Source organism: Diplotaxodon limnothrissa, linkage group LG2, assembly GCF_057381915.1.
Source record: "Diplotaxodon limnothrissa isolate DT_005_m linkage group LG2, D_limnothrissa_male_GT1.1, whole genome shotgun sequence".
Taxonomy (NCBI): Eukaryota; Metazoa; Chordata; class Actinopteri; order Cichliformes; family Cichlidae; genus Diplotaxodon; species Diplotaxodon limnothrissa.
The window spans coordinates 14,540,808-14,564,930 of NC_140597.1; the positions used below are offsets into that span (position 1 = coordinate 14,540,808).

Below are 24,123 nucleotides of genomic sequence, written 5' to 3' on the forward strand. Positions count from 1 at the left end.
GCCTCATTATTTTCCAGATTCCTTGGACACATCAGACTCTTTGTACTCCTCTGAATAAAGGGAGCTTCACTTTTAAAGCAGTTGTGTGATTCATGGTTTTAGGTCATTTGTGAGTTACTTTTAGCTTTTTGTGTCCTGATGGGGTTGATCTTTCTGCCAGCACGCCGTGTACACACCATCAATCAGAGGCTTGGACCACATGGACATGATGAACCACAGGAAAACATTAGCATAGGTAGATATGGCGATTCCAGAGATGCTGAAGAGTTATGCTACAATGCTGATGTATGGAAACATGGATTAGGTTCAGAAGGATATTGTGGGTCATGATTTTGAAAGACAAACTTTAAAGTGTAAGACAACACTGGCAGTGACATCCTTAACTTTTGATGTATGTCTTCATCAGATTTGAGTTTTAGGCCTCTACATCATCACGGGGATGTCTTCATCCTAACCCCCTTAAATGATTTCGTTTGTATAAACAAATTGTGAGCAATACATTGGACAAAATGCTGAATGTAGAAAAAATGGAAAAAATCTTTTGATTTTTTTTGCATGATCATCGTCATCATCATCAGGTTTGGTCCAAGTCCATCTTTTCAGAACATGTTCAGCTGCTGCTGCTGTGACTCATTTATGCAGAAAGTGTAAACAGGTTAAAACCACTGTCTTTCCCTAAGGCTAACCTGGTTTAGAGTCTGAAGTTTCCCAGGAAGTCAAAGAGAAAGTAAAAAAAGGAATTATAACTGCACCATATGCCTCCAACCTCCCAACAGACACTGTAGGTCTGTTACTCAGGTCCGTTATTTCTCGCTGCAGCTGGCGCATGAATTGAATCTGATTAAAAAGCATTGTCTTTCAGAACACCTTATAATAAAAGATGCTGTTAAACTGGAAGAATAAAAGACAAAACACACATGTGAGCTTTGTAGAGTTGGACATGAATGTGGGCTGCAGGTAGTGATTGTTGGTTTTATATGTTTAACTTTTTGATCAGGTCTTCCCTGTAAAAGGTTATGGGTGTAGCAGTTTAATGACTCATGCCTCCACGGATAAGTGCTCTCAGTCTCTGAGCCACCCACCATCACCTACCACTCCTCCACACATCGTTGCAATGACTGAAGGCGATTATTGGGACAACTCTGCGCTGCTGATATTCAGCCTCAGAGAAATGATTAGGGGGTATTTGGGCTGCCAACTCTCTGAAAAAGCTTGTTGGCCTGAAACAATCCAGCGTTTTACTGGTTTTACGTTTTGTCAAGACAAGTTAGGACAAGAGTGAGACGCCTCTCCGCAGCCTCCCCTCGGCTGTTGTGTCAATATGCTTTCTCTGTTGTACTCTTTGTGCTCGAGCTTCAGGGAAGTGATTGGTCTATTTACAAAATAGCTTGGAGTGTACATTTCATGTCTTGTCGTGTGATACAGGCAGCTGTTGTCTCTCCCTAAAGGCTTTTCTTACATGACTTTTATTCTTCTCTTTTCTGTCTTTTTTACAGATGTGAAAATGTTCAAAAAGGGGATTATGATGGCAGCTTCAGGAGCAATCCTTCTTGTTTTTGCCTCAGTCCTCACATGTGTGACAAGATCTGAAGGTAGTTATAGACTGGGAAAAGGCAGTTCTCCTCTGCTGTTTACACACCACCTCTACAACGCTGCCATCAACGAGAACTCAGCCCCGCGGATGTACGTTGAGACGCAGGTGAAGATGGGCATTGAAGTGACAGATCCGCTGTGGGACATCAAGTACAACATCGTCTCAGGTGACGATGACAGCTTCTTCAAAGCAGAGGCAGTCAAAGTCGGAAATTTCTGCTTTCTCAGGATCAAGACGCGCAGCAGCAACTCGGCTCTCCTCAACAGGGAGGTCCGAGACTCGTACACTCTCACTGTGGAGGCAAAGGAAAGCACTTTTGGCTTCGAGGCAATGACGAAGGTCTTCGTCCAGGTGCTTGACACCAACGACTTAAAGCCTCTCTTCTACCCGGCATCGTACAATGTGGCCATCAGGGAGGACGCTCCTCTAAAGTCAAGTGTCACCAAAGTCAGCGCTACAGACGCCGACATTGGGAGCAATGCTGAGTTTTATTATTCATTCACCAGCAGAGCTCATCCGTTTGTTGTTGACCCTTTCACGGGCACGGTGAGCCTCATCAAGAGGCTCAATCACACTCGCGCACAGCGCTACGACCTCACCGTATTAGCAGAGGACAGGACAAAAAAGATATCCGGTGTTCAGAAATTTGGGAATGTCGCCAGGGTCACTGTAAACATACAAAAGATGACCATGGCATCTCCAGTTATCACACCGCCCCCTGAAGCTACAGTGTCTGCAGATGGAAAAATAGATATCAATGTCCATGTGGAGGAAGGAGTTAAGCCAGTGGAATCCCTCAATATCATTGGAGGGGATCCCCACAAGTGGTTTGAGGTAATCCCCTCAGGTGTGCAGGGCAGTGACTTCCAAGTGATCTCTACAAAGAGGATTATCTGGTCTCAGGCTCGTTTTGGGTTGAATCTTTCACTGCAAGCTAAAGACAGGAGCTTGCCAAGTTTCCTCTCTCCAATCACACAAATCCACATTCCAGCCTATCATTACAGCCCACTGGCATTTTTGGAGGACACCTACATTGTGACTCTGAGTGAGTTTTCACCCCCACAGACTCATGTACTTAAGGTTTCTGTCACCTCAGTTCCCTTTAACGTTACCTTTAGTATCAAGAACAATCCAGACACCTCTAACTTTAAGATCAATCCTAAAACTGGGATTATCATAACTACAGGGAAATTTGATTATGAGAGGAAAGATCGATATGAGTTTGATGTAATGGCCAATCACGGTGAAGCTGAAACTCACATCGTGGTGGAGATAACGGATGAAAACGACAACAGCCCAGAGTTCACACAGACATCCTATCAGGCCACGCTGGATGAAAACAGCCCTGTTGGCAGCAGCGTGTTGAAAGTAGCAGCTTCAGACAAAGACAAAGGCAAAAACGGCTTTGTGACTTACGCGATTGCAAATTCAGGCCCTTTGCCTTTTACAATAGATCCATTCACGGGCATCATCTCTACCTCCGAACACTTGGACTATGAACTGATGAAACGGCGGTATCACCTGAGAGTTTGGGCGTCGGACAGCGGCGGCCCCTTCAGTCAGGTCAGCGAAAGCCCTGTGACAATAACTCTGAACAACATCAACGATAACATCCCTCTGTTCGAGCAGGTGGGCTGCAATGTTACTGTACCTCTGGATTTACCTGTGGGACACGAAGTCGCAAAGCTGTCAGCTATTGATTTAGATGAGCTGCAGCAGCTGAGGTATGTCATCGAGTCAGGGAACGAGCTCCAAGTGTTCGGGATCAACTCTGTGACTGGAGTCATTGCCCTGAAACAACCTATCCCTCTGCTGCAGGGTTCATTCACTCTGAGAGTTGTAGCCACCGATGGGAAGCATCACTCTGAAGCATCGGTTGTCAGGATAACCATTACTAACCGAGGTGAAGATCGAACGCTGCACTGCAAGGAAACTGGCATTGCCAAACAGGTCACTGATAAACTAATCAAGTCAATCAAACCCATTTTAATCAATCAGGAGGAGGACACATTCTCAGATATCCACATCACCAATCGACATTCTCCCAAGTTTGATACAAGCATTCCCAGTTCGATTGATCTCGTCGAGAACCATCCATTAAATTCAACCATTGTTCAGTTCAAAGCAACAGACAACGACTCTGGGTTTAATAGTAAGCTTGTGTACGCCATCTCGAGTGGGAATGAAGATGGCTGTTTCTCCATTGATACGTTCTCTGGTGATCTTCGGCTAGTTTGTCCACTTGACAGAGAGAGAAAGGGGTTCTACATTTTGAACATCACTGTTTATGACTTGGGAATACCGCAAACTTCTGCGTGGAAATTCATTGCCGTTAACATCATGGATGTCAATGACAATCCTCCTGTTTTCGATCAGCCCAGGTACGTGATCCACGTGCCTGAAAACAAAGAGGTGAATTCGGTTATTTTTACATGTCGCACAGCAGACCTGGACTCAGATATGAGTGGTAAAGTCCAGTATTCCCTCCTGACAATGACCGACATGTTCAGGATGGATGAATTCACCGGAGAGCTGATTGTGACGGGTAGACTGGATCGAGAAAGCTCACCCAAGCATGATCTCCTGATTGAAGCAAGAGACCAGGCTACAGTCGGCCCTCAGCTGTTCTCCACTGTCAACCTGGTGGTGATTTTGCAGGATATAAATGACAACCCACCCAAATTTGTGCCCAAAGTGCATAAAATAAAAGTTCCAGAAGATGTTCCTGTGGGCACGCTGCTTGTCTGGGTGGACAGCATGGACTTGGATCTGGGCAGTGGAGGCCTTGTCACCTATAACCTCAAAAACACAGAGAGCGGGATCTTCCATCTCGACTCCTCCACCGGCGCCCTCACCCTCGAGAGAGAGCTGGACTTTGAGAGGCGGCCATCTTACAATCTCACAGTCTGGGCAGTCGACCACGGCCTCCCTCGCTCCTTGTCATCGTCATGCTTCGTGGAGATCGAGGTTCTGGATGTCAATGAGAACCTCCACCGGCCGGTGTTCTCAGAGTTCGTCTATGAAGCTCTGGTAAAGGAGGACTCAGCTGTAGGGACATCTGTGGTAACTCTCACGGCTTCAGACAAAGACCTGGGCAGAGACGGGGTTGTCAGGTACCACATCCATGATGGTTCTGGCTTAGGAGTGTTCACCATTGATGAGGAAGCAGGTAACTAACACTTGGTGATTCAATTTTTGTTGTTGTGATGTTTTTATCTAAAAAGTAGAAAAGCAATGTTAGCAATTTTTAGTCAGATGTGAAGCCTGATCTCGCTCTCATAGTTTAGCTTAGCAGAAAGACTGGGAAAAGGCCTTTGTCCTCTCCAAAGGTTGCACCATTAAATCTCACCTGGTAACACACTAGGTTTCCATATAGAAACAAAGTTTAGGAGCTAAGAACCAATCTGACTGAAAGCCAAAGCTAACCACCTGCTAAATAAAGCACTGTTTAGCAGAGTGTGTCTTCAGTGAAGGGTAAAGATTATAGACTAGTTCTCAGTAGAAAGGTCAAAGGTCAGAACCGTTGTGCTCTGTAAACAGTAATTAGCACTGCAGCATAAATTAAACGGCACAAGTGTTGCATGGTAACATTTGTCTTTTCCACCTCTCTGACACGCCTCGTGCTGCATTGAACTTTACAGCTGTATGCTCATGTGCTCACTCTGATAGAACGGGACGTGTACTTGCTTGAAGAAGCAATTCTTCGTCTGGGGTTGTTAAAGTAGTTTGTATATTTTTCCATCAGCATATCCTTTGCAGAGGATACCCTGCGACCTTGCAGCGTATCACAATGTATTCCATTGGCCTGCTGCTGTACTTAAGACTCAAATAAAATCAGACTGAATGGCGTTCACTGTGACAAAAGAGTTATGCTGAAATATGTCTTTGTCTCCACGTTGCTGCTTCATTATCTCTCACTTGGGGCATCAACATTTAAACAGCCTCTTCAGACCACTGTGCAGAGGAGTACATTTCCATTGTGTTCAGGCCTCTGTGCGGGCCTCTTTTCTAGCGTATTAAGCTAACACAAATATGTCACACATTTTGCTGAACAGGGAATAACTTAAAATTTCACAACCCACGTCTGGGCTCCTTTCCAGATTTTTTTTGAATGCAAAGAGACACCTTAAGCTCAGTGACGGCGCAAGTGGCTGCTAGTTCCTCCCGGGCTGTACAGTGATTAAGCATGAACAGATTAGATGGATAAGTGATTCATTCCTGAGGCAGGGCAGCATGTTTGAAACATGTGAATACCAGTGTAGACAACAATGATTTAACTGTACCGTTGGTGTGTTTAGGTGTGATTCGTATGACAGAGATGCTGGACCGCGAGACGGCGCCTCATTACTGGCTCTCCGTCTACGCCACCGATCTGGGGACTGAGCCTCTGATCACCTGGACTCACGTCTTCATCGAGGTCCTGGACATTAATGACAATGCTCCCGAACTTTCCCAGCCGATGTATTTTGCATCTGTCCCAGAGAACGTGGACACGGTCGAATCCGTCATCAAGGTGTCGGCCACAGATGTGGACACGTCCTCTGAGGGGAAGCTTTCCTTCCAGATGCTGGAATCTCACCGATTGCACTTTGACATCGATCCTAACACAGGTGAATACTCTTCAATGAAAAATATAATCAAAGGAGACCTTGATGAATTTCAACATGTCACAGAAAGTTTTCCTGGCTCAGAAAGGTAAAACAAGGTGATATCATGTGAGTTATCTCAGTCGCAAACTGAGGCACAACATTTTAACACCAAGTTTTGAATGGCAAGCTAACCTGGAGAATTTCTTATCCATCCAGACCTTTTCTTTAACTTGTCCAATTCAAGGCTGCAGCGTCACAGGGCGAGCGGCAGAATACACTCTGGACACTTTGCTAGTCTGTCCCACAGAGAGACACACACACACCTACAGTCAATTTAACCTCAACAGTTTATTTAACGTCAGGGGTGTCCAACTTGAGAGCTACTGTCCTGCAGCTTTTAGATGCATTCCTACTCCACCACTGCTGAATAAAATGGTTGGATTACCTCTTCAGTATGCCATCAATTTTGGCAAAGGCCTGATAACAAGCCATTCATGTGATTCAGGTGTGTCGGAACAAAGACTGGAGTTGGACACCCCTGGTGTATGTCTTTGGACTGTGAGAGGAAGCGTGAGTACATGGAGAAAGGCCAAACTGCCCCCAGCTGTACAAAGAGTGTTTAACCTTAATTATGAGTACTCACCAATAAAAACATGGTCAGTACTCTGAACTCTGTCCTTAAAGTTCCTAAACCTTCATAAGATTGAAAAAATAATTTCCAGACCTAGCACTTATTCCATCCAACAGGTAGACATTGTGTTTTTAATTGCAGCTATAATTATTTTGTTATTGAATTTATTATTAGAATATAGTACAAAAGTACAATTTTCCAGTTTTCCAGCTTTGGCTCACGTCTCCTCCCTCCCACTTAAACATTTCTCACCCCTGAATCATGGTATTGAAGCATTCAGTGAGCAGCATATGTGCAGGCAAAAATACAGGAACTCTGGGATGTAATTGGATCAAGTTGCTCAGCGTCATTCTGGCATTTCACGAGCAGCTCGAGCAGAAAAAGAGACTTCATGCTCTCATTGCAATTGATTTACATCTTGATTCAAACTCCCTTTGTGTGTGCAGGACATCTGGCAGGCCTCTGTTGCAGAGTGTTTTGGTATATCTGTACGTGTTACATTTTGATTCATGGGTGAAAAGCTAACAAGCATATGCATGCTTGCAAATGCAGTGTTGCAAGCATGAGTGCAGTATGTGCTGCGGAAGCTAGGTCTGTCTATACCTATACAACAGGGAGCTCCCTGAGAGTCCCTCAAAGAGTCAGTCACGTGCGACCTGAAATAAAAACTGAGTTAGCATGACGGGAACAATGAGGAAGCCTAAACATCTCTGCCTTCCTCGCTGACAGTTGAAGCTGAATCACCTGGCGAGGACTTTGAAGTTAAAGCTATTGAGCGCAGCATTAGCTGTGATGCTACCAGCCGCTACCAGCCCTGTCCTCGTCCTCTAACATGCTATTTGTCCACGCCCCGAGGCCAGTGTACCGAGGGATTACAGAGATGTCGCTCAGAGACGGGGCAAAGGTTTGCTGCCAGCTGGAGTGTGTCACATTCAAACAAGTATTTTTCTATAAATGCAGGTGTATTTGGTATCCATTTACTCATGCATAGAAGCACAGGATGAATAGTGTTTTGCTGAAAAGGGGTTATTAAATCTCTGTGAACCTTTTTGTATTCTGAGGCTGCAGGCTGAGGACAGCTGACTGACACTGACCCAAATTCTTGCAGAACTGACCGAAGTTTTATTTTTTTTATCCCTGTGCTGCAAACTAAAAATAATTAAAGTAAAAAAACTCCTAAAACCTGAAGTTCCTCTAACATCTAGCAGAGGCTCCAGCAGTGATAATAAACGTGCAAAAATAAACGTGCATTATTAGGGCTGTGGTCTCTTTGACTGACGGGTGGCTGGTGACCAGTGTTGCCAACTCCTCAGTAAGGAAAATCGCTATTGGCTGTCCTAAAAGTCGCTAGAAGTTGCCAAATGACGTCATCGCCTAATTTGCATAATTGGTCATGCTAATGTAATTGTAACCTACGGTGTTTTAGAGAGAAATAACATCGTGGAAGAGACAAAGTGAGTAAAAAACGTCTTAAATGCAGTTAGAATTTATTTAGAACTACAAATTAAATTTCTTTCAATTATTGTTTTTTAATGTCACAATTCCAACCCTGCTCCTTTTTCTGGGCCTGGACCGGCAAAAGTGACCTGAAATAGGCACTCTGGTGGAGTTACTGTGTGTGTGAGAGTGTGTGTTTATAAGTAGTTTTAAACCTTGTGATCCACAAAACAGCATAAGAGTAAAAGAAGAACAGACTGCGTTACAGTCAGTGCGGGAGCAGCGGCTTCGCTCATGCGCGATTCATTTGCCGTTTGGACACACAGGTGTGAACGTCTCCTGCCCTGATAGCAGCTGGGGAGGACTATCCTCCGCCTGTGAGCGCTTTGGCACGGGTGAGGTGCTCACGGCAACACCGCTGCTTGTTGAGAGTAAGAGCGATACGCGTTTTCATGTCAAAAAGTCGTCATAAATAAGTCTCCAATACCACCAGAAAAAGTCGCCAGATTTGTCGCTAGTTGCTTTTTAGAAAAAAAGTCGCTAAGGTGATCTGAAAACTCGCTAAATATAGCGACAAAGTCGCTAAGTTGGCAACACTGCTGGTGACACAAGTGGCTGTAGCTGCTAGCTGCCTGCTAGGCTTCTCCTCAGCTAGCTGGAGTTCCTGAACTGGACCTGTGGACTAGGGCTGGGTATCGTCACTGATTTCTAGAATCGATTCAATTCCGATTCACAAGGTCCCGAATTGATCCACGATTCGATTTAATTCGATTCGATTTAATTCGATTCGATTCAATTCGATTTGAATCTGGGAAATTTTGACAGTCAGAAATATTATAATTCAGATCAGTACATTTACATATTTTTGTATCTATAAAAAGGAAGCTGACACACGCAAGACTTTATCAAAAGTGTGTGCATCACAGCAGATGCCTTTAAAGGCATCTGCTGTGATGCACAGAAACACAGAAAAACATGAAGGTGATTTTCCTGGCCTGGGATTTTATAAAAATATTCTGCAGTACATCATAAACGAAAGAAATCCATTAATCAATAAATGAACATTACCTCTGAAGTTACAGCGGTTTTATTAGAGACACAGTTAAGTGTTTTGCATTTTGCATAATTTTAAAAAGTTTAAATTTGTTCAGTATTGAACGGCAGAAATTAGGTTTTCTTTTTGGAAGTATATAAAACGGAAAGAAAAAAAACGTCGGCCGACAGCGCTGTAAACAACGGCAGACTTGTGCGTAACAAGCAAGCGAATAATGAAGAAAAACTGTTCTTGAAGTACAGAGAGAGAGAGCTGTGCATCGTGGTCGAAGCAAAACAGTAAAAGTAAGAGTGAATACATGACGATGTTTATGTGAAGCGTAGTTTGGATCTTCTTTAGCTGCTGGTTCGGTCAATATTGTTTGGAGAGACATCAAACTAACAGCTTTAGAATCAGCGCATAAAGGGCGTGAACACAAAGCGCGGACCCGCCGACAGATCAGAATCAGCGAGCTGTCGGCTTTCAGCCCCGACTGTGAGAAAGGCGACATCTGACTGATTCTGATCCGCGGGTTGCGCTGTGTGCAGAATCCATGTTCCTGCTCTCATTTACTGTCTTAGCTGTTTGGTGGTTGTTGAAATTTTGTGAGGTTTCACCTGAGATTCTGGCATTTCGGGCAAAATAAATTTATATTAAAAAATCGATTCAGGATTTTAATGAATCGATTTCACGTTATCCAAGCCAGAATCGATTTTAATCGATAAATCGATTATAAAAACCCACCCCTACTGTGGACCACATTTGTGCTGTTGGAGCTCTTGCTAATAGTTTTTACATTAAATCGCAGCTTCCACAGGTCCAGTAAACATCAGAACAAATGCTAAACAGGCTTTTTGACTTCGAGGTCTGCAACTGGTTTTTGTGGTTCACTGAAGTCCAAATCAACAGGAAACCTAGTTGCCAGTTTGTGGCCTCTAGAGCTCTGACCTCAGCTTCTTTCAGCTCATACGGGATGAACTGGACTCGAACTGGGACCTCATCTTCTGCCTTCAGTGGTCACTAACACTCCTGGAGCCATGTCGGAGCACAGGCTGTCATAGCTTAAATCAAACAGACTTTTAGGATGTGCTGACATCCTCTCTGACTTTTACTTGTAGACAGCAAACTGAGCTGTCCTTAAAATCCTTTGACAACAAAGAATCAAAGAAATATTGTGTACTCGCTTATATAGATTAGAAAAACGGCGTAAGCAGAGGGAGATCATGTTACCTGGAACCTGTTCCTCTTTGGAACATGACCCACCTTGTCTTACTGTTAACAAATGAACCTCTTATTAGTAATATGAGGGTGAAACCACTCGTGCCTTGACAAGATGAAAGTGACTCATGACCACAGCGCTGTGTCCGTTTCAGGCGAGAAGAATCGAGGAAGCTTCGTGCTTTAATGCAGAAATGCACATGAAACATTGTCGTGTGTGTTTTGAGAAAAAGCATCTAGTGGAACACTTCATTATGTGTTTGTTTGTTGACAAGGCCAGGCAAGTCAGGAATGTGCCCACTTCATTAGCATTTTGCAACAGCAAATTCCTCAAATGGCTGCAGGCTGTTGATGATTCAAAAAGTGATATGATGCGATTGTGTATTTTATATTCTTGATATACACAAAGCACTCACCAAGATGTATGATATTTTTCTTACTATTAACAAATTTACATGAAAAAGAGTCCAACACCTGAGACCAACTTTTATATGAAATCTGTCTTGGGTAGCACATTCTCAGTCTCAGAGCCTGAGACTGAATTATTACGTCTATCGAGACGGGAACGATACACTGTGTAAAGGAAGGATGCAGCCAAAAGCCCAGCTTTGAAGCCTTAATGTGTTTTGGCCGTTGCCATGTTGGCTTTTTGGAGGCAGGAGTGACTGTATGTGGATGAGAGGTTGGAATGCCAAGGCTCCACCGACCTTGTTATCAAGCTGAATCCACAGACTCAGTGGGAATGTCACACAGACACAGATACCTGCTAATTACCCCTCAGTAACATACAAACAAAAATTCTCAAACTTTTTTCTCATTGGCATTTCTGAAATAGTTCTCAGAAATTTGCGATGTCTGAATTAAAAAGCAAGTGAAACTAGTCCACATTCAAAAAAGAAGAGACGTAAAAATGTGATGTGAATCCTGCGAAAAAGGAATGAACGGCCCCTGACGCAGAAGCAGCTGTTTGTCCTCGTGTGGTTTTGACAGGCGTCCTGGATGGCTGAGTGAAAACAGGCGGTGGGGAGGGACGAGGCTTTAGCCGTGATTCCCACATCTGCACTAATGACAGGAACACACTTTCTAACGTTCCCACCTGTCCCTCCCAGCAGGGCTTGTTTGCTCTGTCATAAAAGGACTCGATGACGCTCAGTGGGGCCTCTTTTGCAGCACTTACGACCCCCTCCTCTGTCTGCAGCTCCCACACCTCTTTTGGTTGGAGACACAGAGACTTGTATTTTCCCAGCCTGTTGCTGTGTGTCTAGGACGCTTCTCCCAGCAGCTGCAGACACTTAAACACGCTGATTCAGCAAACTGTCAGCCGCGGTTTCCCTCGCGGTGTCTGATAATCACCTGTCACACAGTTCAGAGGCCGACTGAGCTCAGGCGGATGCGGCGGAAGCATCTGATTGGCTGTGAGTGACCCCTCCTCCCAGTGATCAGTCAGTGTTGTGCTCTGAGTGTAAGGTGACCCAAATTGCTAATTTCCAACTGTAGAGCAGCTTTGGATGACAAAATAGTGGTTTTGTCTTTCAACAGTAAATTCCACTGGTCCTGTAATGTGACACAGGTGCTTCCCGTATCTCCCAGCCATGCTGAAGGTGATGCCCTCCCCTTATGAGCAGCCGCTCTATGCTTCTGTCTCCTGTTGGTTATTTTGAGTTTATGGGCCTCCAGTTTTTTCCTGTTCTGCCAGCATCAGTACCGACAGCTCCAGTTTCTGTGAGAAAACGATCGAGTCCGGACGCCCCAGCCTTTGCCTGGTGGCAGCGGGATGGGCTCCAGCCCCCGCCCCCACGACATTGAAGTGGAGAGCGGAAGGAAATGGAGGTTTTTTAATGTCTTCTGAAAGTTTATTCTTGATATTAAACAATGCAAAAAAAATGGATGATGTTTCTTTTTTTAGACAAACAGAAGAAAGTCCTTTGCAAAGCTCCTCGATGCGATCTCTGTCGTGTTGAAGGCGGCTTGTTCTCTGCTTCAGAAGTTTATCACGCGATCCATCGCTCACTCTGTCCCTGTTTGATATCTGTATCAGTCTTTATTCAGGTCGACTTCACCTCAGCACTGCATCACACCGCCATCATCATCATCATCTTTTTTTTAGCTGTTTGTTGTAATTTTTTATAGCGACATAAACAAACATTGAGTGACCCTCAAAAACAAAAACAACAGAAACAACATCAAGAGCTGTAAAATACAATGTGTTTTCTTCTGTTACTACTCAGGGACACCCGCCTCCATTCCCAACCGCCACAACACACACACACACAAAAACTCCCAACTCTGTTTGTTTATGTGTAACCTGCACTCTCACTTCCTGCTAACAGCACCTGTGTTTGGTGTGTGTGTTTGTGTTTGCAGGTGTTATCAGCACTGTCTCAGCTTTGGATCGAGAGGATAAACCGGAGCACAGTATTGAGGTGAGACTCTGATAAACAACATTTTCTCTTCCCATCAGATCGATGCAGAAACAGGAACACAAATCCAGCTCTGCTGTGAATCGCCGACGTTCCCATAAATCCAGAATACACAGCAGTGCTCGCTGCTTTACTGACACGGGTAACGAGCACCAAACGTGACGTCAGTGTGGAAGCTGCTCTTTTTTTAATGCTATAATTTTAGTGATCGTTCAGTCGATCGCTGACCTGTGAGTCAGGAAATAGCACAACCCCCCCACACATAACGATTTTTTCGAGAAAGTTTTCAGATAAAAGTGAAAAAGGTTTTTTTGCCCCGTCCGAATGTGTTGTGATCATTATTATTTATTTATTTCCAATATTTTTTTTTTAAAGGCCAATAGTTCATCTTTTAGTGTGTCTCTGTTGGTTTGTGTTGTTGGCTCATGTTAAATATTTAAGATATATATGGTTAAAAAAATGCATGGCATAAATGAACCGTGTAACTAAGAGTGCATGAGGCTGAGAGTATGAAAACTGGAATTCTTCCTCAGGGAAACAAGCTTTACTTCAGTTGGAAGCTCCACTTTAAAACTTCCACAGAAATGGGAATCAGTGCACAGTCATTACATTTAATTATGTTGTTGTTATGTGGACAATCGGAGGTGTGTAATGAGATAAAAGCAGAAAGAAAAGGCATGTGACTGGTAACATTTAGATGCTGGTTCAGATATTTCAACATCAGAAAATCAAACCACATTTCTGGCTACCGACTAAAAGAAATGTATCTCAGCTGCTTGGAAATTAATCTTCCTTAACTGGTGTGACATTTCAGGACAGACCCAAAGTTTCAGAGATTTGAGCCGTCCATCTGAGACCATTTTTATTTTTTCTGATATTATCTATTCAAATCAGTTTTATGTATAGAGCTCCAAATTAGAACAACAGCCTTCTCAGCCTTCTCCATTTTTTTATAATGATACTACAGAGAAAACAACAACAGGCAGATAACTCCCCTATGAGCAAGCGCTTTGGCGACAGCGGGAAGGAAAAACTCCCTTTTAACAGGAAGAAACCTCCAACAGAACCAGGCTCAGGGAGGGTCAGACGGGTTGGGTGTGAGGGGAGGAAGGTGGGACAAAGACAAGCTGAGGAACAGAGCCAGAGATGAATAATAACTAATGATTAAATAAGACAGGTGCATGACCACATGGAGAACATCTCCACCCCAACCTCCCCCACTCCTAATAAAGGAAAACTCTTAGCAGCAACACAAAAATACCCCCGCCTCCAGCAATCTTTGTCGTAGCTTTAAAACCCCAAGAAATTCATTTAGTGGTTTAAAATTAAGTCAAAGTAAATATAAAGATCAATCGTGCTTTTATTATTCTGATGTTGACCCTCCAACTCTTTTTCACCTTCAGGTTATCGTGTCGGATAACGGATCTCCGGCTCTGAGCTCCACCGCCACCGTTGTGATCCAGGTTCTAGATGCCAACGACAACCCTCCCAAGTTCATGGAAAAACGTTTTGACGTCAAGCTGCCTGAACGGCGTCACGATGGTGGCAAACAGGAAGTCTGCAGGATACTCGCTCAGGATAACGACGAGGGCCCGAACGCGGCAGTAACCTACAGTCTGCAGGAAAACGTGGACGAGCAGTTTGAAATCGACCCAGTGACGGGCGTGGTCACATCGCACGGCGACTTCTTGCCCGAAAGCTACAATATTCTCACAGTAGGTGCTGCAGAAATTTTCACCACAGCAAGTTTACTTGTCCCGTCAACGTTTCATACGGCTGATGAATCTGAAGCTGTTACAAACCTGTTGTTAACGCAGTGTTTACTCATTGGATGAATTTACTGCATGTATGATTATTTTATCAAGCTCAATTTTTCCGATGTTTTGTGATGCAAACAGATCTGACCAATCAGACCACTGCATTTGGCAATAAGTGCACTCACAATACGGAAATAGTAAAATAATCGTAGGTTACCTCTGCTCCGGCTCAGTCGGCTCTCTGAACGGATTATTACGTTTCCTCAGATGTGTTTCCACCTCTGACATCCTTAAATCAGGACGTCAGGATTTCATCATCACTTTTTTTCACCGTTGTTATTTAAGGATTTTTTTTACACACACTTGCGATTTGTGTCCCAAAAATTAGGAATTTCATGTCTTTTTTATTTTTCAGAATGCGCTCGTTGTGCAACACCTTCAGTCTGTCAGCATCTATGTGTTGATCCTGACTCAGTCAGAGCGCCCCCTAGAGTCAAAATGACATAAGCAGTATGCGATTGTTATTGTATGTGGCACGACTGTTACCATAGTTACCATAGGTAACCAGTGAGTCCAGGCCCTCAGCTGTTAGTTCATCTGACGCGGCGACATGAGTGACGGTGTAATCGTCATTTTTGGTGAATCTGAAGAAAACATCTGGACGTGAGCTGGAAGTGTTTTCAGTTACCTGCTGGACTGGATGTGCAGGTGTGTCACAGCTTCCTGTTTAGTTTCTCTGTTTATTCCAGATTAAAGCTACAGACCAGGGCAGCCCGTCCTATTCATCCACCGCTCGACTCAACATCGAGTGGATCGCCCTCCCGCCTGCCTCTGCGGAACCAATCGTGTTCGTCGAGCCACACATCAACTTTGCTGTCATAGAAACAGACCGCATCGCTCAGATGGTGGGCGTCATCTTGACGGAGCCGCATCGGGAGAAGTGGTTCGATATCGTGGGTGAGTGGAACCACACACACACTCTGAGGTTTGACCTTTGATGGAAGCCGAGCATCACACAAATGGCTGTAATGACCTTGAAAGTAAGACAAATGATGGGGAGAAGTGCTGCTTGCATTCACGCCTGCAGAGCGCCCACTTCCACAAAGAAAACAAATTAGAGGAATCACCTGCATCAGAGCTGGCTGAGCTCATAGTAATGATTCAGAGTTTCTCCGTCTCCGCTCCTCCCGCTAAACTCTGCGGCCATGGAAATGATATTTGACGTTCGCCATATTTCCACTTAGCCCAGAGTGCTGACTCGGAGAGTCACAGCTAACAGGGTCTCATCATTTTACAATCAATCCTCATGAGTTTCCAGATGAGCTGAAGTAGTGTGATTTTCTTAAGGTCAACCAATATAATGCAGCCCGTGCAGGACGAGAGCACCGGAGGAGGGAAATGTTTAGATGTTGGTGATTTATGTAATTTTCCTAAATGTGCCTGCTCGGCTTCAGCCAGAAGTGCCCCAGAAGTGTGTCGGCTTCACTGAAAGGCCGACATTCCCATGCGACATAACTCGACCCGCATGAGCAGAAAAGTGAGCGAGCGGGTTCATTGCTTGAAAAACTCAGAGTGACAGTCGAACCGAACCTGACTCAAGAGATCCAGTCACGACGTTTATTACTACAGTCATGTTATTGCAATAAAGAAAATTGATGCAGGCGTTTTTTTTACGTGAAAACATTTGATTGATAACTGAGGCATGGTGAACTGGTCCCAGAGCCGTGACCTGTGTTCACTCAGCGAGATGAGAGACCCCGGAGCGAGTCATCTGTGGGATAATGTTTTCAGCTTCTCCCTCTTCTCTTGATCGCCGATGTTCAGGGTTTATTTCATCGATCAATACAAAGATTGCATGAATGATTCCAGCAGGTGGCGAGGTGTCAGCTCCAGTGTTGGCATGGCTTTTATCTCGTGTGTGTGTTTGTCAGATGTTTGTGATGACACTGCAGCTGGATGTCATCACCAGGGGCCAGTGTTAGAGATGGTGTGGGGTCAGGTTTACGTCATCAGTCCTTCAGATGAGCTGCTGCAGTGAGGACAGAAGTCAGAATGTAGAAAGATTTTCCTGGTGATTAAATCAAACAAAGTCTGTGCTTCTCAGTTTTCCCCCTCCTTTTGTGCTGGACTTCCACCAATCAGCAGCTTACTTTCAATTCAACCTGTGTGTTTTCTGTTTAAAAAATCCCAGGAGTTAGATGTGACTCAGAAGGACAGATTCATCCTCCCTTTTCTGATTCGTCAGTCATGTAATCACTGAATAAACATGTGAAATTATGCTGTTACATACTGACATTTGCCTGGCGGCATCTCAGGCTTCTGTCTGTGCACAAGTGAAAAATCTGCAGTGCTTTCAGAAAACAGGTAGAAAAACTAGCAGCGGATAAATAATGCAAAAGGCCGGCGCTGCCTGAAGAGGGGGAAAGGATGGAGGAGAGGAAAAAAAGGTCTTGGTGTCAGCGGTATCAGCAGGACGTTTCTCTCTGTGAGCAGGACACAGCAGAGCTCCTCTCATCACCTGCCAGATCCCCACTGCAGGGACAACTGGCCTTTCCTCCTCTGCCTCCTCCCTCCTCTCAGGAGGCCGCCACGGACAGCTCTACAGAAATCCATGAGAGGCATGACATCACATTCAAGTGGAAGTCATCGCTGGCTGTTCCCTTTGAGGCTTGCAGGAAAACACATCAGGGTTTTGCCAAGTGCTTCCTGCCAGGCGGGGCGACGCGTGCAGAGAAAGACCGAGCTTCCTCCTGCTCGGCTGGCTGCGCCGAGCTCGGTCTGAGCCAGAGCCCGGGCGTGACCCTGTGCGTCCCAGAGGAGGCGCTCGGGTCTGCTCATTCTCACATTTATTGTGATGGAGGAGCTTGTACACACAAATTCAAATTGTAAGAGTCATTTTGTCTGAAAAAAACTGATAATCTTTATAATCTTCACCCTGTGCCTCCTCCTCCTCCTGTGTTTGCAGGGTTCCATCTTCTTCTCTTATTTTACTGTTTGGCACATGGGTGCTGATATCTGATGGGACTCTCTCAGACAGATATCATCAGGTATTTATTCCTCTGATTTGCCCTCCCCCCATCAGATGTCTATCGCCGTGCTGTGTTAAGGGCCAAGTGGAAACGGCAGCAGTGGGATGTTGGCTAGCAGGCGAGGAATGCAACCCGGCTGTTTGTGGATGGATGTGGCGCCCTGCAGGTTCACTGGGCACTGATCTGAGATCTGGGTCCTGGATCGGGTCCCAGAGGGGTGCATTAGGATGAGGCTCCAGCTTCTGTTCAGACAGAGCAGTTTATAAAATGTTTATCCCGAAAGGTGACATTTAACCCAAGACATGTTTCACTGATCAGGCTTAGGAGGAATGAAAAAAGAAAACCACATATGCAGTAAAAATCCAGTCATGTCATGTTAGAGGTTAAAGGTGTGCTCACACAGCTGTTAGCGGCTTATTGTCGATGCTTTTGCAGGATTTAAGTCTGAAATAAATCGTGCACATGTGATTTACTACTTTGCTCCTGATGTGGTTTTAAGCTTTAAGCTACGAGTGTTCATTGTTTTTGGAGTGACAGACGTCATCAGAACAAGCTCAGGTCTTGCTCTGTCCTGCAGGTGAAGACCTGCAGGACAGAGCAGGTCATGCAGGTGAAGACTTCACCCACATGTTTCTGAGCACAGATGATAATTTGGGCTGAAGTTGATGTGCAGTGTGGGCGGGAGGACGTGTCTGCAGGAGGTTGTTTTACAGCAAGCAGAGCGCTGTGCGCAGAGATGAAGGAAACTGTAGAGCACAAACAGCTCAGCAGTTCTCTGCAGGATCACGTCAGGTACACAAACAGAGACGTTTGCAGCAGTGAGATTACGTTAGTTTAAAGTCTGAATATGAACGTTAATAAAGACGTACAGCCGGCAGAGCGACAGCTTCATTTAGTTACAGTAACTTCGGCAACACGCAGCTCGTTCTGGTCTTAAAACATCTGATTTTAATGCGTGTTGATGTTCATGAACGGAGGAACTCCTCACTGATGCCTTTGCTTCAGCGGCCTGCTGCTCACAGTCACGTGTTGGTGAGCTGTTGAGCTTTAACTCTGCCGATAACGACGCTTCTCTCATTGTGTGTTTGCGTGCTCCTGTAAGTCATGAATCTGATTTGCTGTATGTCTGCGGCGCCGCAGGAGTGAAGACAGTCCATCTTCGTTTTCTGACCCTCGGCCAGTGACTCGCGGCGCGCAGCAGGAGATGTGAGAAAATGAGCTTTTCCTGGTGGGGTAGCTGACCTGACCCCCTCTGCGGCGGCTCGGCCAGGTCAGGAGAACAAGGAAGCTGGCGGCCGAGTTGAGAAATGAAAACTTCCAGGTTTGTGCCTGGGAACAGTTAGACGGGGAAAGCGCAGCAGGACGTCTGTTGCCGGTCATGTTAACTCTTCCTCCTCGATTCGCCCTGAATAGGCGGTGGCTGCAGCTCTGCCGCAGTGCCCACAGGCAGTCATTACTCAGACATTTGTATGGTGATGTAGGGATGACATATCAACTACCACTGAGGCCCTGCAGGACGTTCAGAAGCAGGCTTACCTGTCCAACACTTCACACCTGAAACACAGGAAAGGAAGACACACAGAGACATTCGCATGTCATGTGTTAAATCTTTGCTTTCTGAACAGAGAGGCAGGGCTCAGACGTAAGAAGTTCAGGTGTTACTCACCAGTCTGACATGCTACCCAGAATGCACGTGTGAAGTTTCAGCGCTGGTTTGTCTCCACTACGTCACAGACGTGAAACTGCTTCAATTCGTTCAGACCGATGGATCCATCGGTCTGAACAAGAGCAGATTTAGTCTTTAGTTTGGTCTTGGAGGGCTGGGGTGGGATTTGGGAGGTCTGCAGTACTAATGAGATATAAGGGCTCAAAATCCTAGAAAAAAAGCTTGGCCTTCCGGCCACTGGCACCTTGCCCTGGTCGACATTCACAGGTTATGTAGACGGAGATAAATTCCTGAGATGAAGCTCTTTTTCTTCTGTGGGTCATTCTTTTCTTAAAGAAGCCTCCAGTGTCCGCAGGGATCATATCATTTTTTTCCCTGGAGACGATCAGTAAAGTGAATTGCTTGACCCGATTATCTATCGATCAGGAACAAACGCCAATGAGAGACTGTGTGTGTGCGATGAAGAAGTAAAAAAGAACAAGAGGACATCAAAGGCTTAGTGCAAAAATAACACTGCACTGCCTCGCTCATCATGTTACACAGTAATATCAGTGTGTGTGTGTGTGCGTGCATGCATGTGAAACGAGGATATCGTAATAAACACCATCTGGCTGAGCAGGCATGAGGCTTACCTTTCTCACGTACATCCACAGAACCTGCTGAGAAAGAGAGACAGAGAAGGAAGGAAGGATAAAAGGGAGGAAGTGTATGAAAAGAGCAATAAACAGATGGTGGGAGGGGCTCAGTGAGCAAATGCACAGGTACATCACTGTATGTGTCATAGTTCAGTGATTTGTGACAAAAAAAGTCAAGAAAACTCATTGGATAACCACGGACAATGGGATTCAGGTGCACAGATTAGAAGGACAAACACGCTAAAGTTTCCTCTTCACCGCAGAGTAACCATCGATGCTACAGCTCATAAGGTTCATACAGAGTTAAACCCTTAAATATCTGGTCTGTGTTCCTCTGTAAAATCAAAAGATAAAGATGGGACTGAAGTGCAGTTTAGTAGCTTTTCACTCCAACTCACAGAATGAGGCCCCAAAAGACATTAATACCAGTGAAGAACTCTGTCGTTAGGCTGAAAAGGGGCAAAATAAAACTCCTGGAGATACTCGAACTGAACGGTGTTGGTGTGAAAGCAGTCCAGTCTGAGAGGAATTTTATTCCCTTCAGCCTATTGTCAATGGCTATGTGTCTGTGACATCGAACACCAGGAGGAAGAGAGATGAAGGTTAATTATAGACGCCCCCTTACTGTTCTCGTGGTGCATGAAAAGATGGAAAGCTGTGATTGGTCACAGCTGTAGTGTGCCATATATCCGTGTCATGTTCCAGCAATAATCAGCTGATTGTGTCCTTTTTACCCTGGGAGGGTGCTGCCATTGCCCGCAGGGTGGATGGGTGGAGGTACACCTACTAAAAGTCTTTTTGATGGGTTTAAAGTTTTCGGACAAGTTTTCTGAAAGTCTTGTGGACACGATATCTCAAGAAATAGGTGACCTAGTGTTTTCAGATTTGGCTGCAGCTCATTAGGTGCTTCAGTTTGCCTGCCAAAGTATCCTGGGGAGAGATTGTGAACCCTGAGTTGTATGTGAGTGTTAGATAGAAAGAACAAAGTGCTTCTGTGAATGAGGCAAGCTTGGAGTGCTGCGGTGGAGTAGAGAAGCACATAAGAACCCTCCTTTAACTGTTTACCGAACCAGAGGTGATACTACAAAGTAATCAACTGGGAATACTTGGAATGGTGTTATTTGAGCAACACATTATCCTTCTAGCTTCGTGATTATGATGAGGAAATGGTTTCACAATCCTATCTTTGTTATAAACAGACACACAGTGTTTCAGCCTCTAATCCTTTATCTGTAAGTAAGACTGAACTCTGTGGATCATATTTCATGCCTCAGACCATGAGCCACTGCAGCACATCCAGCTGTTTTCCGGCGTGGACGCGAGAGCAGACGAACCAGTTTCTGCTCTGTTTGAACTTGAAACAAGCTTCAGTTTAAGCAAACCAAAGGTCACCATCAAAGGGAAGCGATGCATCGGAAAGGTTCACATGTTTAGTATCGAACTGCATGCTGCTCCACAAATCCAACATCTACCGCTGCTGTTGACAGGAAACAAACAGAGATCTCGGACAAGTGGTGCAGACAGGTGAGTGGCTCAGTGGGCCAATAAGAAGGCGTCACAGAGTTGTGCTGTGGACTCTGGTATGAGTCTGTGTGTCCCGCCTTACCAGCGCAAGAGTGTCTGACACACATTTGTTTCAAGTAGAAAGTGACCCGCTCTGCACGCTGCCTCAGTGTGGGTCACATGATGTCATCATAATGGTGATATCATAATGGTTCATAACTGGCTGTATGTGTAATTACATGTAAATGAAAAGCAGCAGCACCAACCCTGAATGCCCCCCCAGAAATTATTGTTAACACAGATTGCAAAGTGAATCTGTGTTAACGATGCCAATAATCGTCACAATCAGCCTAACTGGTAATAACTCAAACCTGTCCCCCTCTCGTCTCTCAGGTGGGGATGAGCAAAAAGACTTTGACATCCAGAAGAACACTGGGAGGCTCTCCATCGCCCGCCAGCTCGATGCGGCCCGGCGCTCCATCTACAACCTGACTGTGCGGGTCACAGATGGGCACCACAGCGCCATCACACAGGTTAGGAACACAAGTGTCTTCTTCTTCACTAATAAACAGATGTTTCAGCGCGCAGATAACAGCAGCACTTAGTGTTGGTGTGTGGACAGAGGAGATGAGATGGTGAATAAAATAAAGGTTGTTCCACTCATTACCAACGGCTGGAGGGCAGAATTCGATTGTTTTTACCTGCCTGTGTTTGAAACAAGTGACGACCTTTGTCTTTTCTGTTTACTGCTATTAGATATTTATATATTTTGATGTTTAGCATCAGGAAATCCTGAGACTAAATCTGCCTCATCGCACTCACATCACACATTTGGAAGCTGTTTGCGAGAAAGAGATAATGAGGCCAGCTAATTATTAGGCTCAGTTAGGCCTGCAAAGTTTTTAGTTTCATTATAATTATAAAAGTATACTGTTAAAAAGTTACACTTCGAAACACATCAGCTCTCAACAACTTCTGCTGAATATCTGTACTGAGGAACCAAAGGAGCCACATTGATCAGCTTACAGAATTCACCCCAAACATCATATGTGGGTGTTTTTGGGGGTTGTCTCCTTGTTACCCCTGGTCTTAATTTCATTAACACCCAGTTTAACAGCCCCCTCTGATACCTGATGCTGTACTTTGTGAGGAACATGACACTTTTGGCTGATACTGAATTAACAGTTTGGGTCAGCCGTTTATTTAAAGGGCCAGTTCGTCTCATTTAGTCTTCTAAAAATAATCCTTGTCTGTTAAGGAGGCACTTCACACAAATGGAGTCTGGGCTGACTCACAGTGACAGTAACTCACAGCTGTTTTTCATTTAATGAGACAAATAAAGGACTGAGACAACGAGCCACTTTTCATGTGAATTTATAGATTTCTGTGTTTGTGAAGCCACAGTTTAAACCACTTGTTTAGTCGAAATTAAACAAATACATCAAAGCATCCAAACGTCATTTTCTCCCTGTTTCTGACATCAGAGGAAACAAACGGCGTGTCTGATGGCAGCACGCTGTGGCAGCAACACATACAAACGTCCTACAACTCCATTTGTGTCTTCATTTTCAGTCTCAGGGTTGCTGTAGAATCTAACTCAAGATCCTGCGGGCAGTCACAGATCAGCCGTTTTGAAGCTTGACCTTTCACATTTGATATTGTTCATGCTGAGAATCCATTTTCTCAAACCCTGTGTGTCCCAACTGCAGGTCTACGTCCAGGTGCTGAACATCAATGAGCATCGGCCCGTCTTCCTGGAGCCGCTGTACGAGGTGAGAGAAACGACAGCCCGCTTGCATGTTCTACAAAAAACTGTGCTTTGTTGTGTATCTGACGGACAAACACCAAACCAGTTCCACATCACTGCTTTCCGCTTTCTCCCTTCTCATTCTCCGTTGCCGCCATGCTTTTTTGGCCATGTGCGTATGAAAACAAAGGCACATCTTCTATCGCGATATTTCATTTTCTTATCGTTGCCTAACATTGTACCGGTATTACCATGAACAGTATAATATGGCCCAGCCCTAATGAGAATAGATTCAAGCATACTGGAACCAGTTAGCGTTTGGAGTCCTGATGATGACGTCAGAAAGTGACGTGAACATTTTGAAATGTGTTTAAAATACTTATTCTGTGAGTTTGGATGAAATTTCATCCAATCTGTGGTTTTGGCCCAACAGTGATGGCCCAACTTGCATTTACTTTACATTTTATTTTAGTGTGTTTAAAAAACTCTCACTGCGCTGTTCCTACTGACTAAAATGTCAGGCTTCTCTGGATTCACTCGATAATAGCTGGTTATGAAGTCTCACAGTAAAATGTTTTGGAAGTCCTCTTTCTCTCAGTTGTTTGTCGGTCACAGTAATCAGCCTCCAAATGTTCTCTGTGGGTTTAAGGTGAGGGTTCCTGAGGACACCTCCCCATGGAAGGACATCCTACAGATCAGCGCTCAGGATGGTGACACCAACAGCAAGCTGGTTTACTCCATCCACAGCAGCCTCCACCCGGACAGCACCAAGCTCTTCCACCTGGACCCGAAGAGCGGAGTGCTGGTGATGACGGAGGAGCTGGACTACGAGAAGATCGCCGTTCATACGCTCACCGTCATGGT

General features: G+C 44.9%; 1 protein-coding gene across 2 annotated transcripts in view; it reads left to right on the forward strand.

Moving 5' to 3' along the window:
* The first annotated feature begins 1,504 nt into the window (after positions 1-1,504).
* Positions 1,505-24,123, forward strand: part of fat2 (FAT atypical cadherin 2) — a 75,115-nt gene continuing 52,496 nt past the window's right edge. Inside the window, exons 1-8 of one of the 2 annotated variants that reach the window (XM_085367452.1) lie at positions 1,505-4,763; positions 5,893-6,204; positions 12,867-12,925; positions 14,326-14,637; positions 15,429-15,636; positions 21,906-22,045; positions 23,222-23,284; positions 23,909-24,121. In XM_085367452.1, coding sequence (XP_085223578.1) covers positions 1,505-4,763; positions 5,893-6,204; positions 12,867-12,925; positions 14,326-14,637; positions 15,429-15,636; positions 21,906-22,045; positions 23,222-23,284; positions 23,909-24,121 — 4,566 coding nt within the window. The remainder of the gene's footprint in view (positions 4,764-5,892; positions 6,205-12,866; positions 12,926-14,325; positions 14,638-15,428; positions 15,637-21,905; positions 22,046-23,221; positions 23,285-23,908; positions 24,122-24,123) is intronic. The other variant, XM_085367461.1, reaches the window with a different exon arrangement.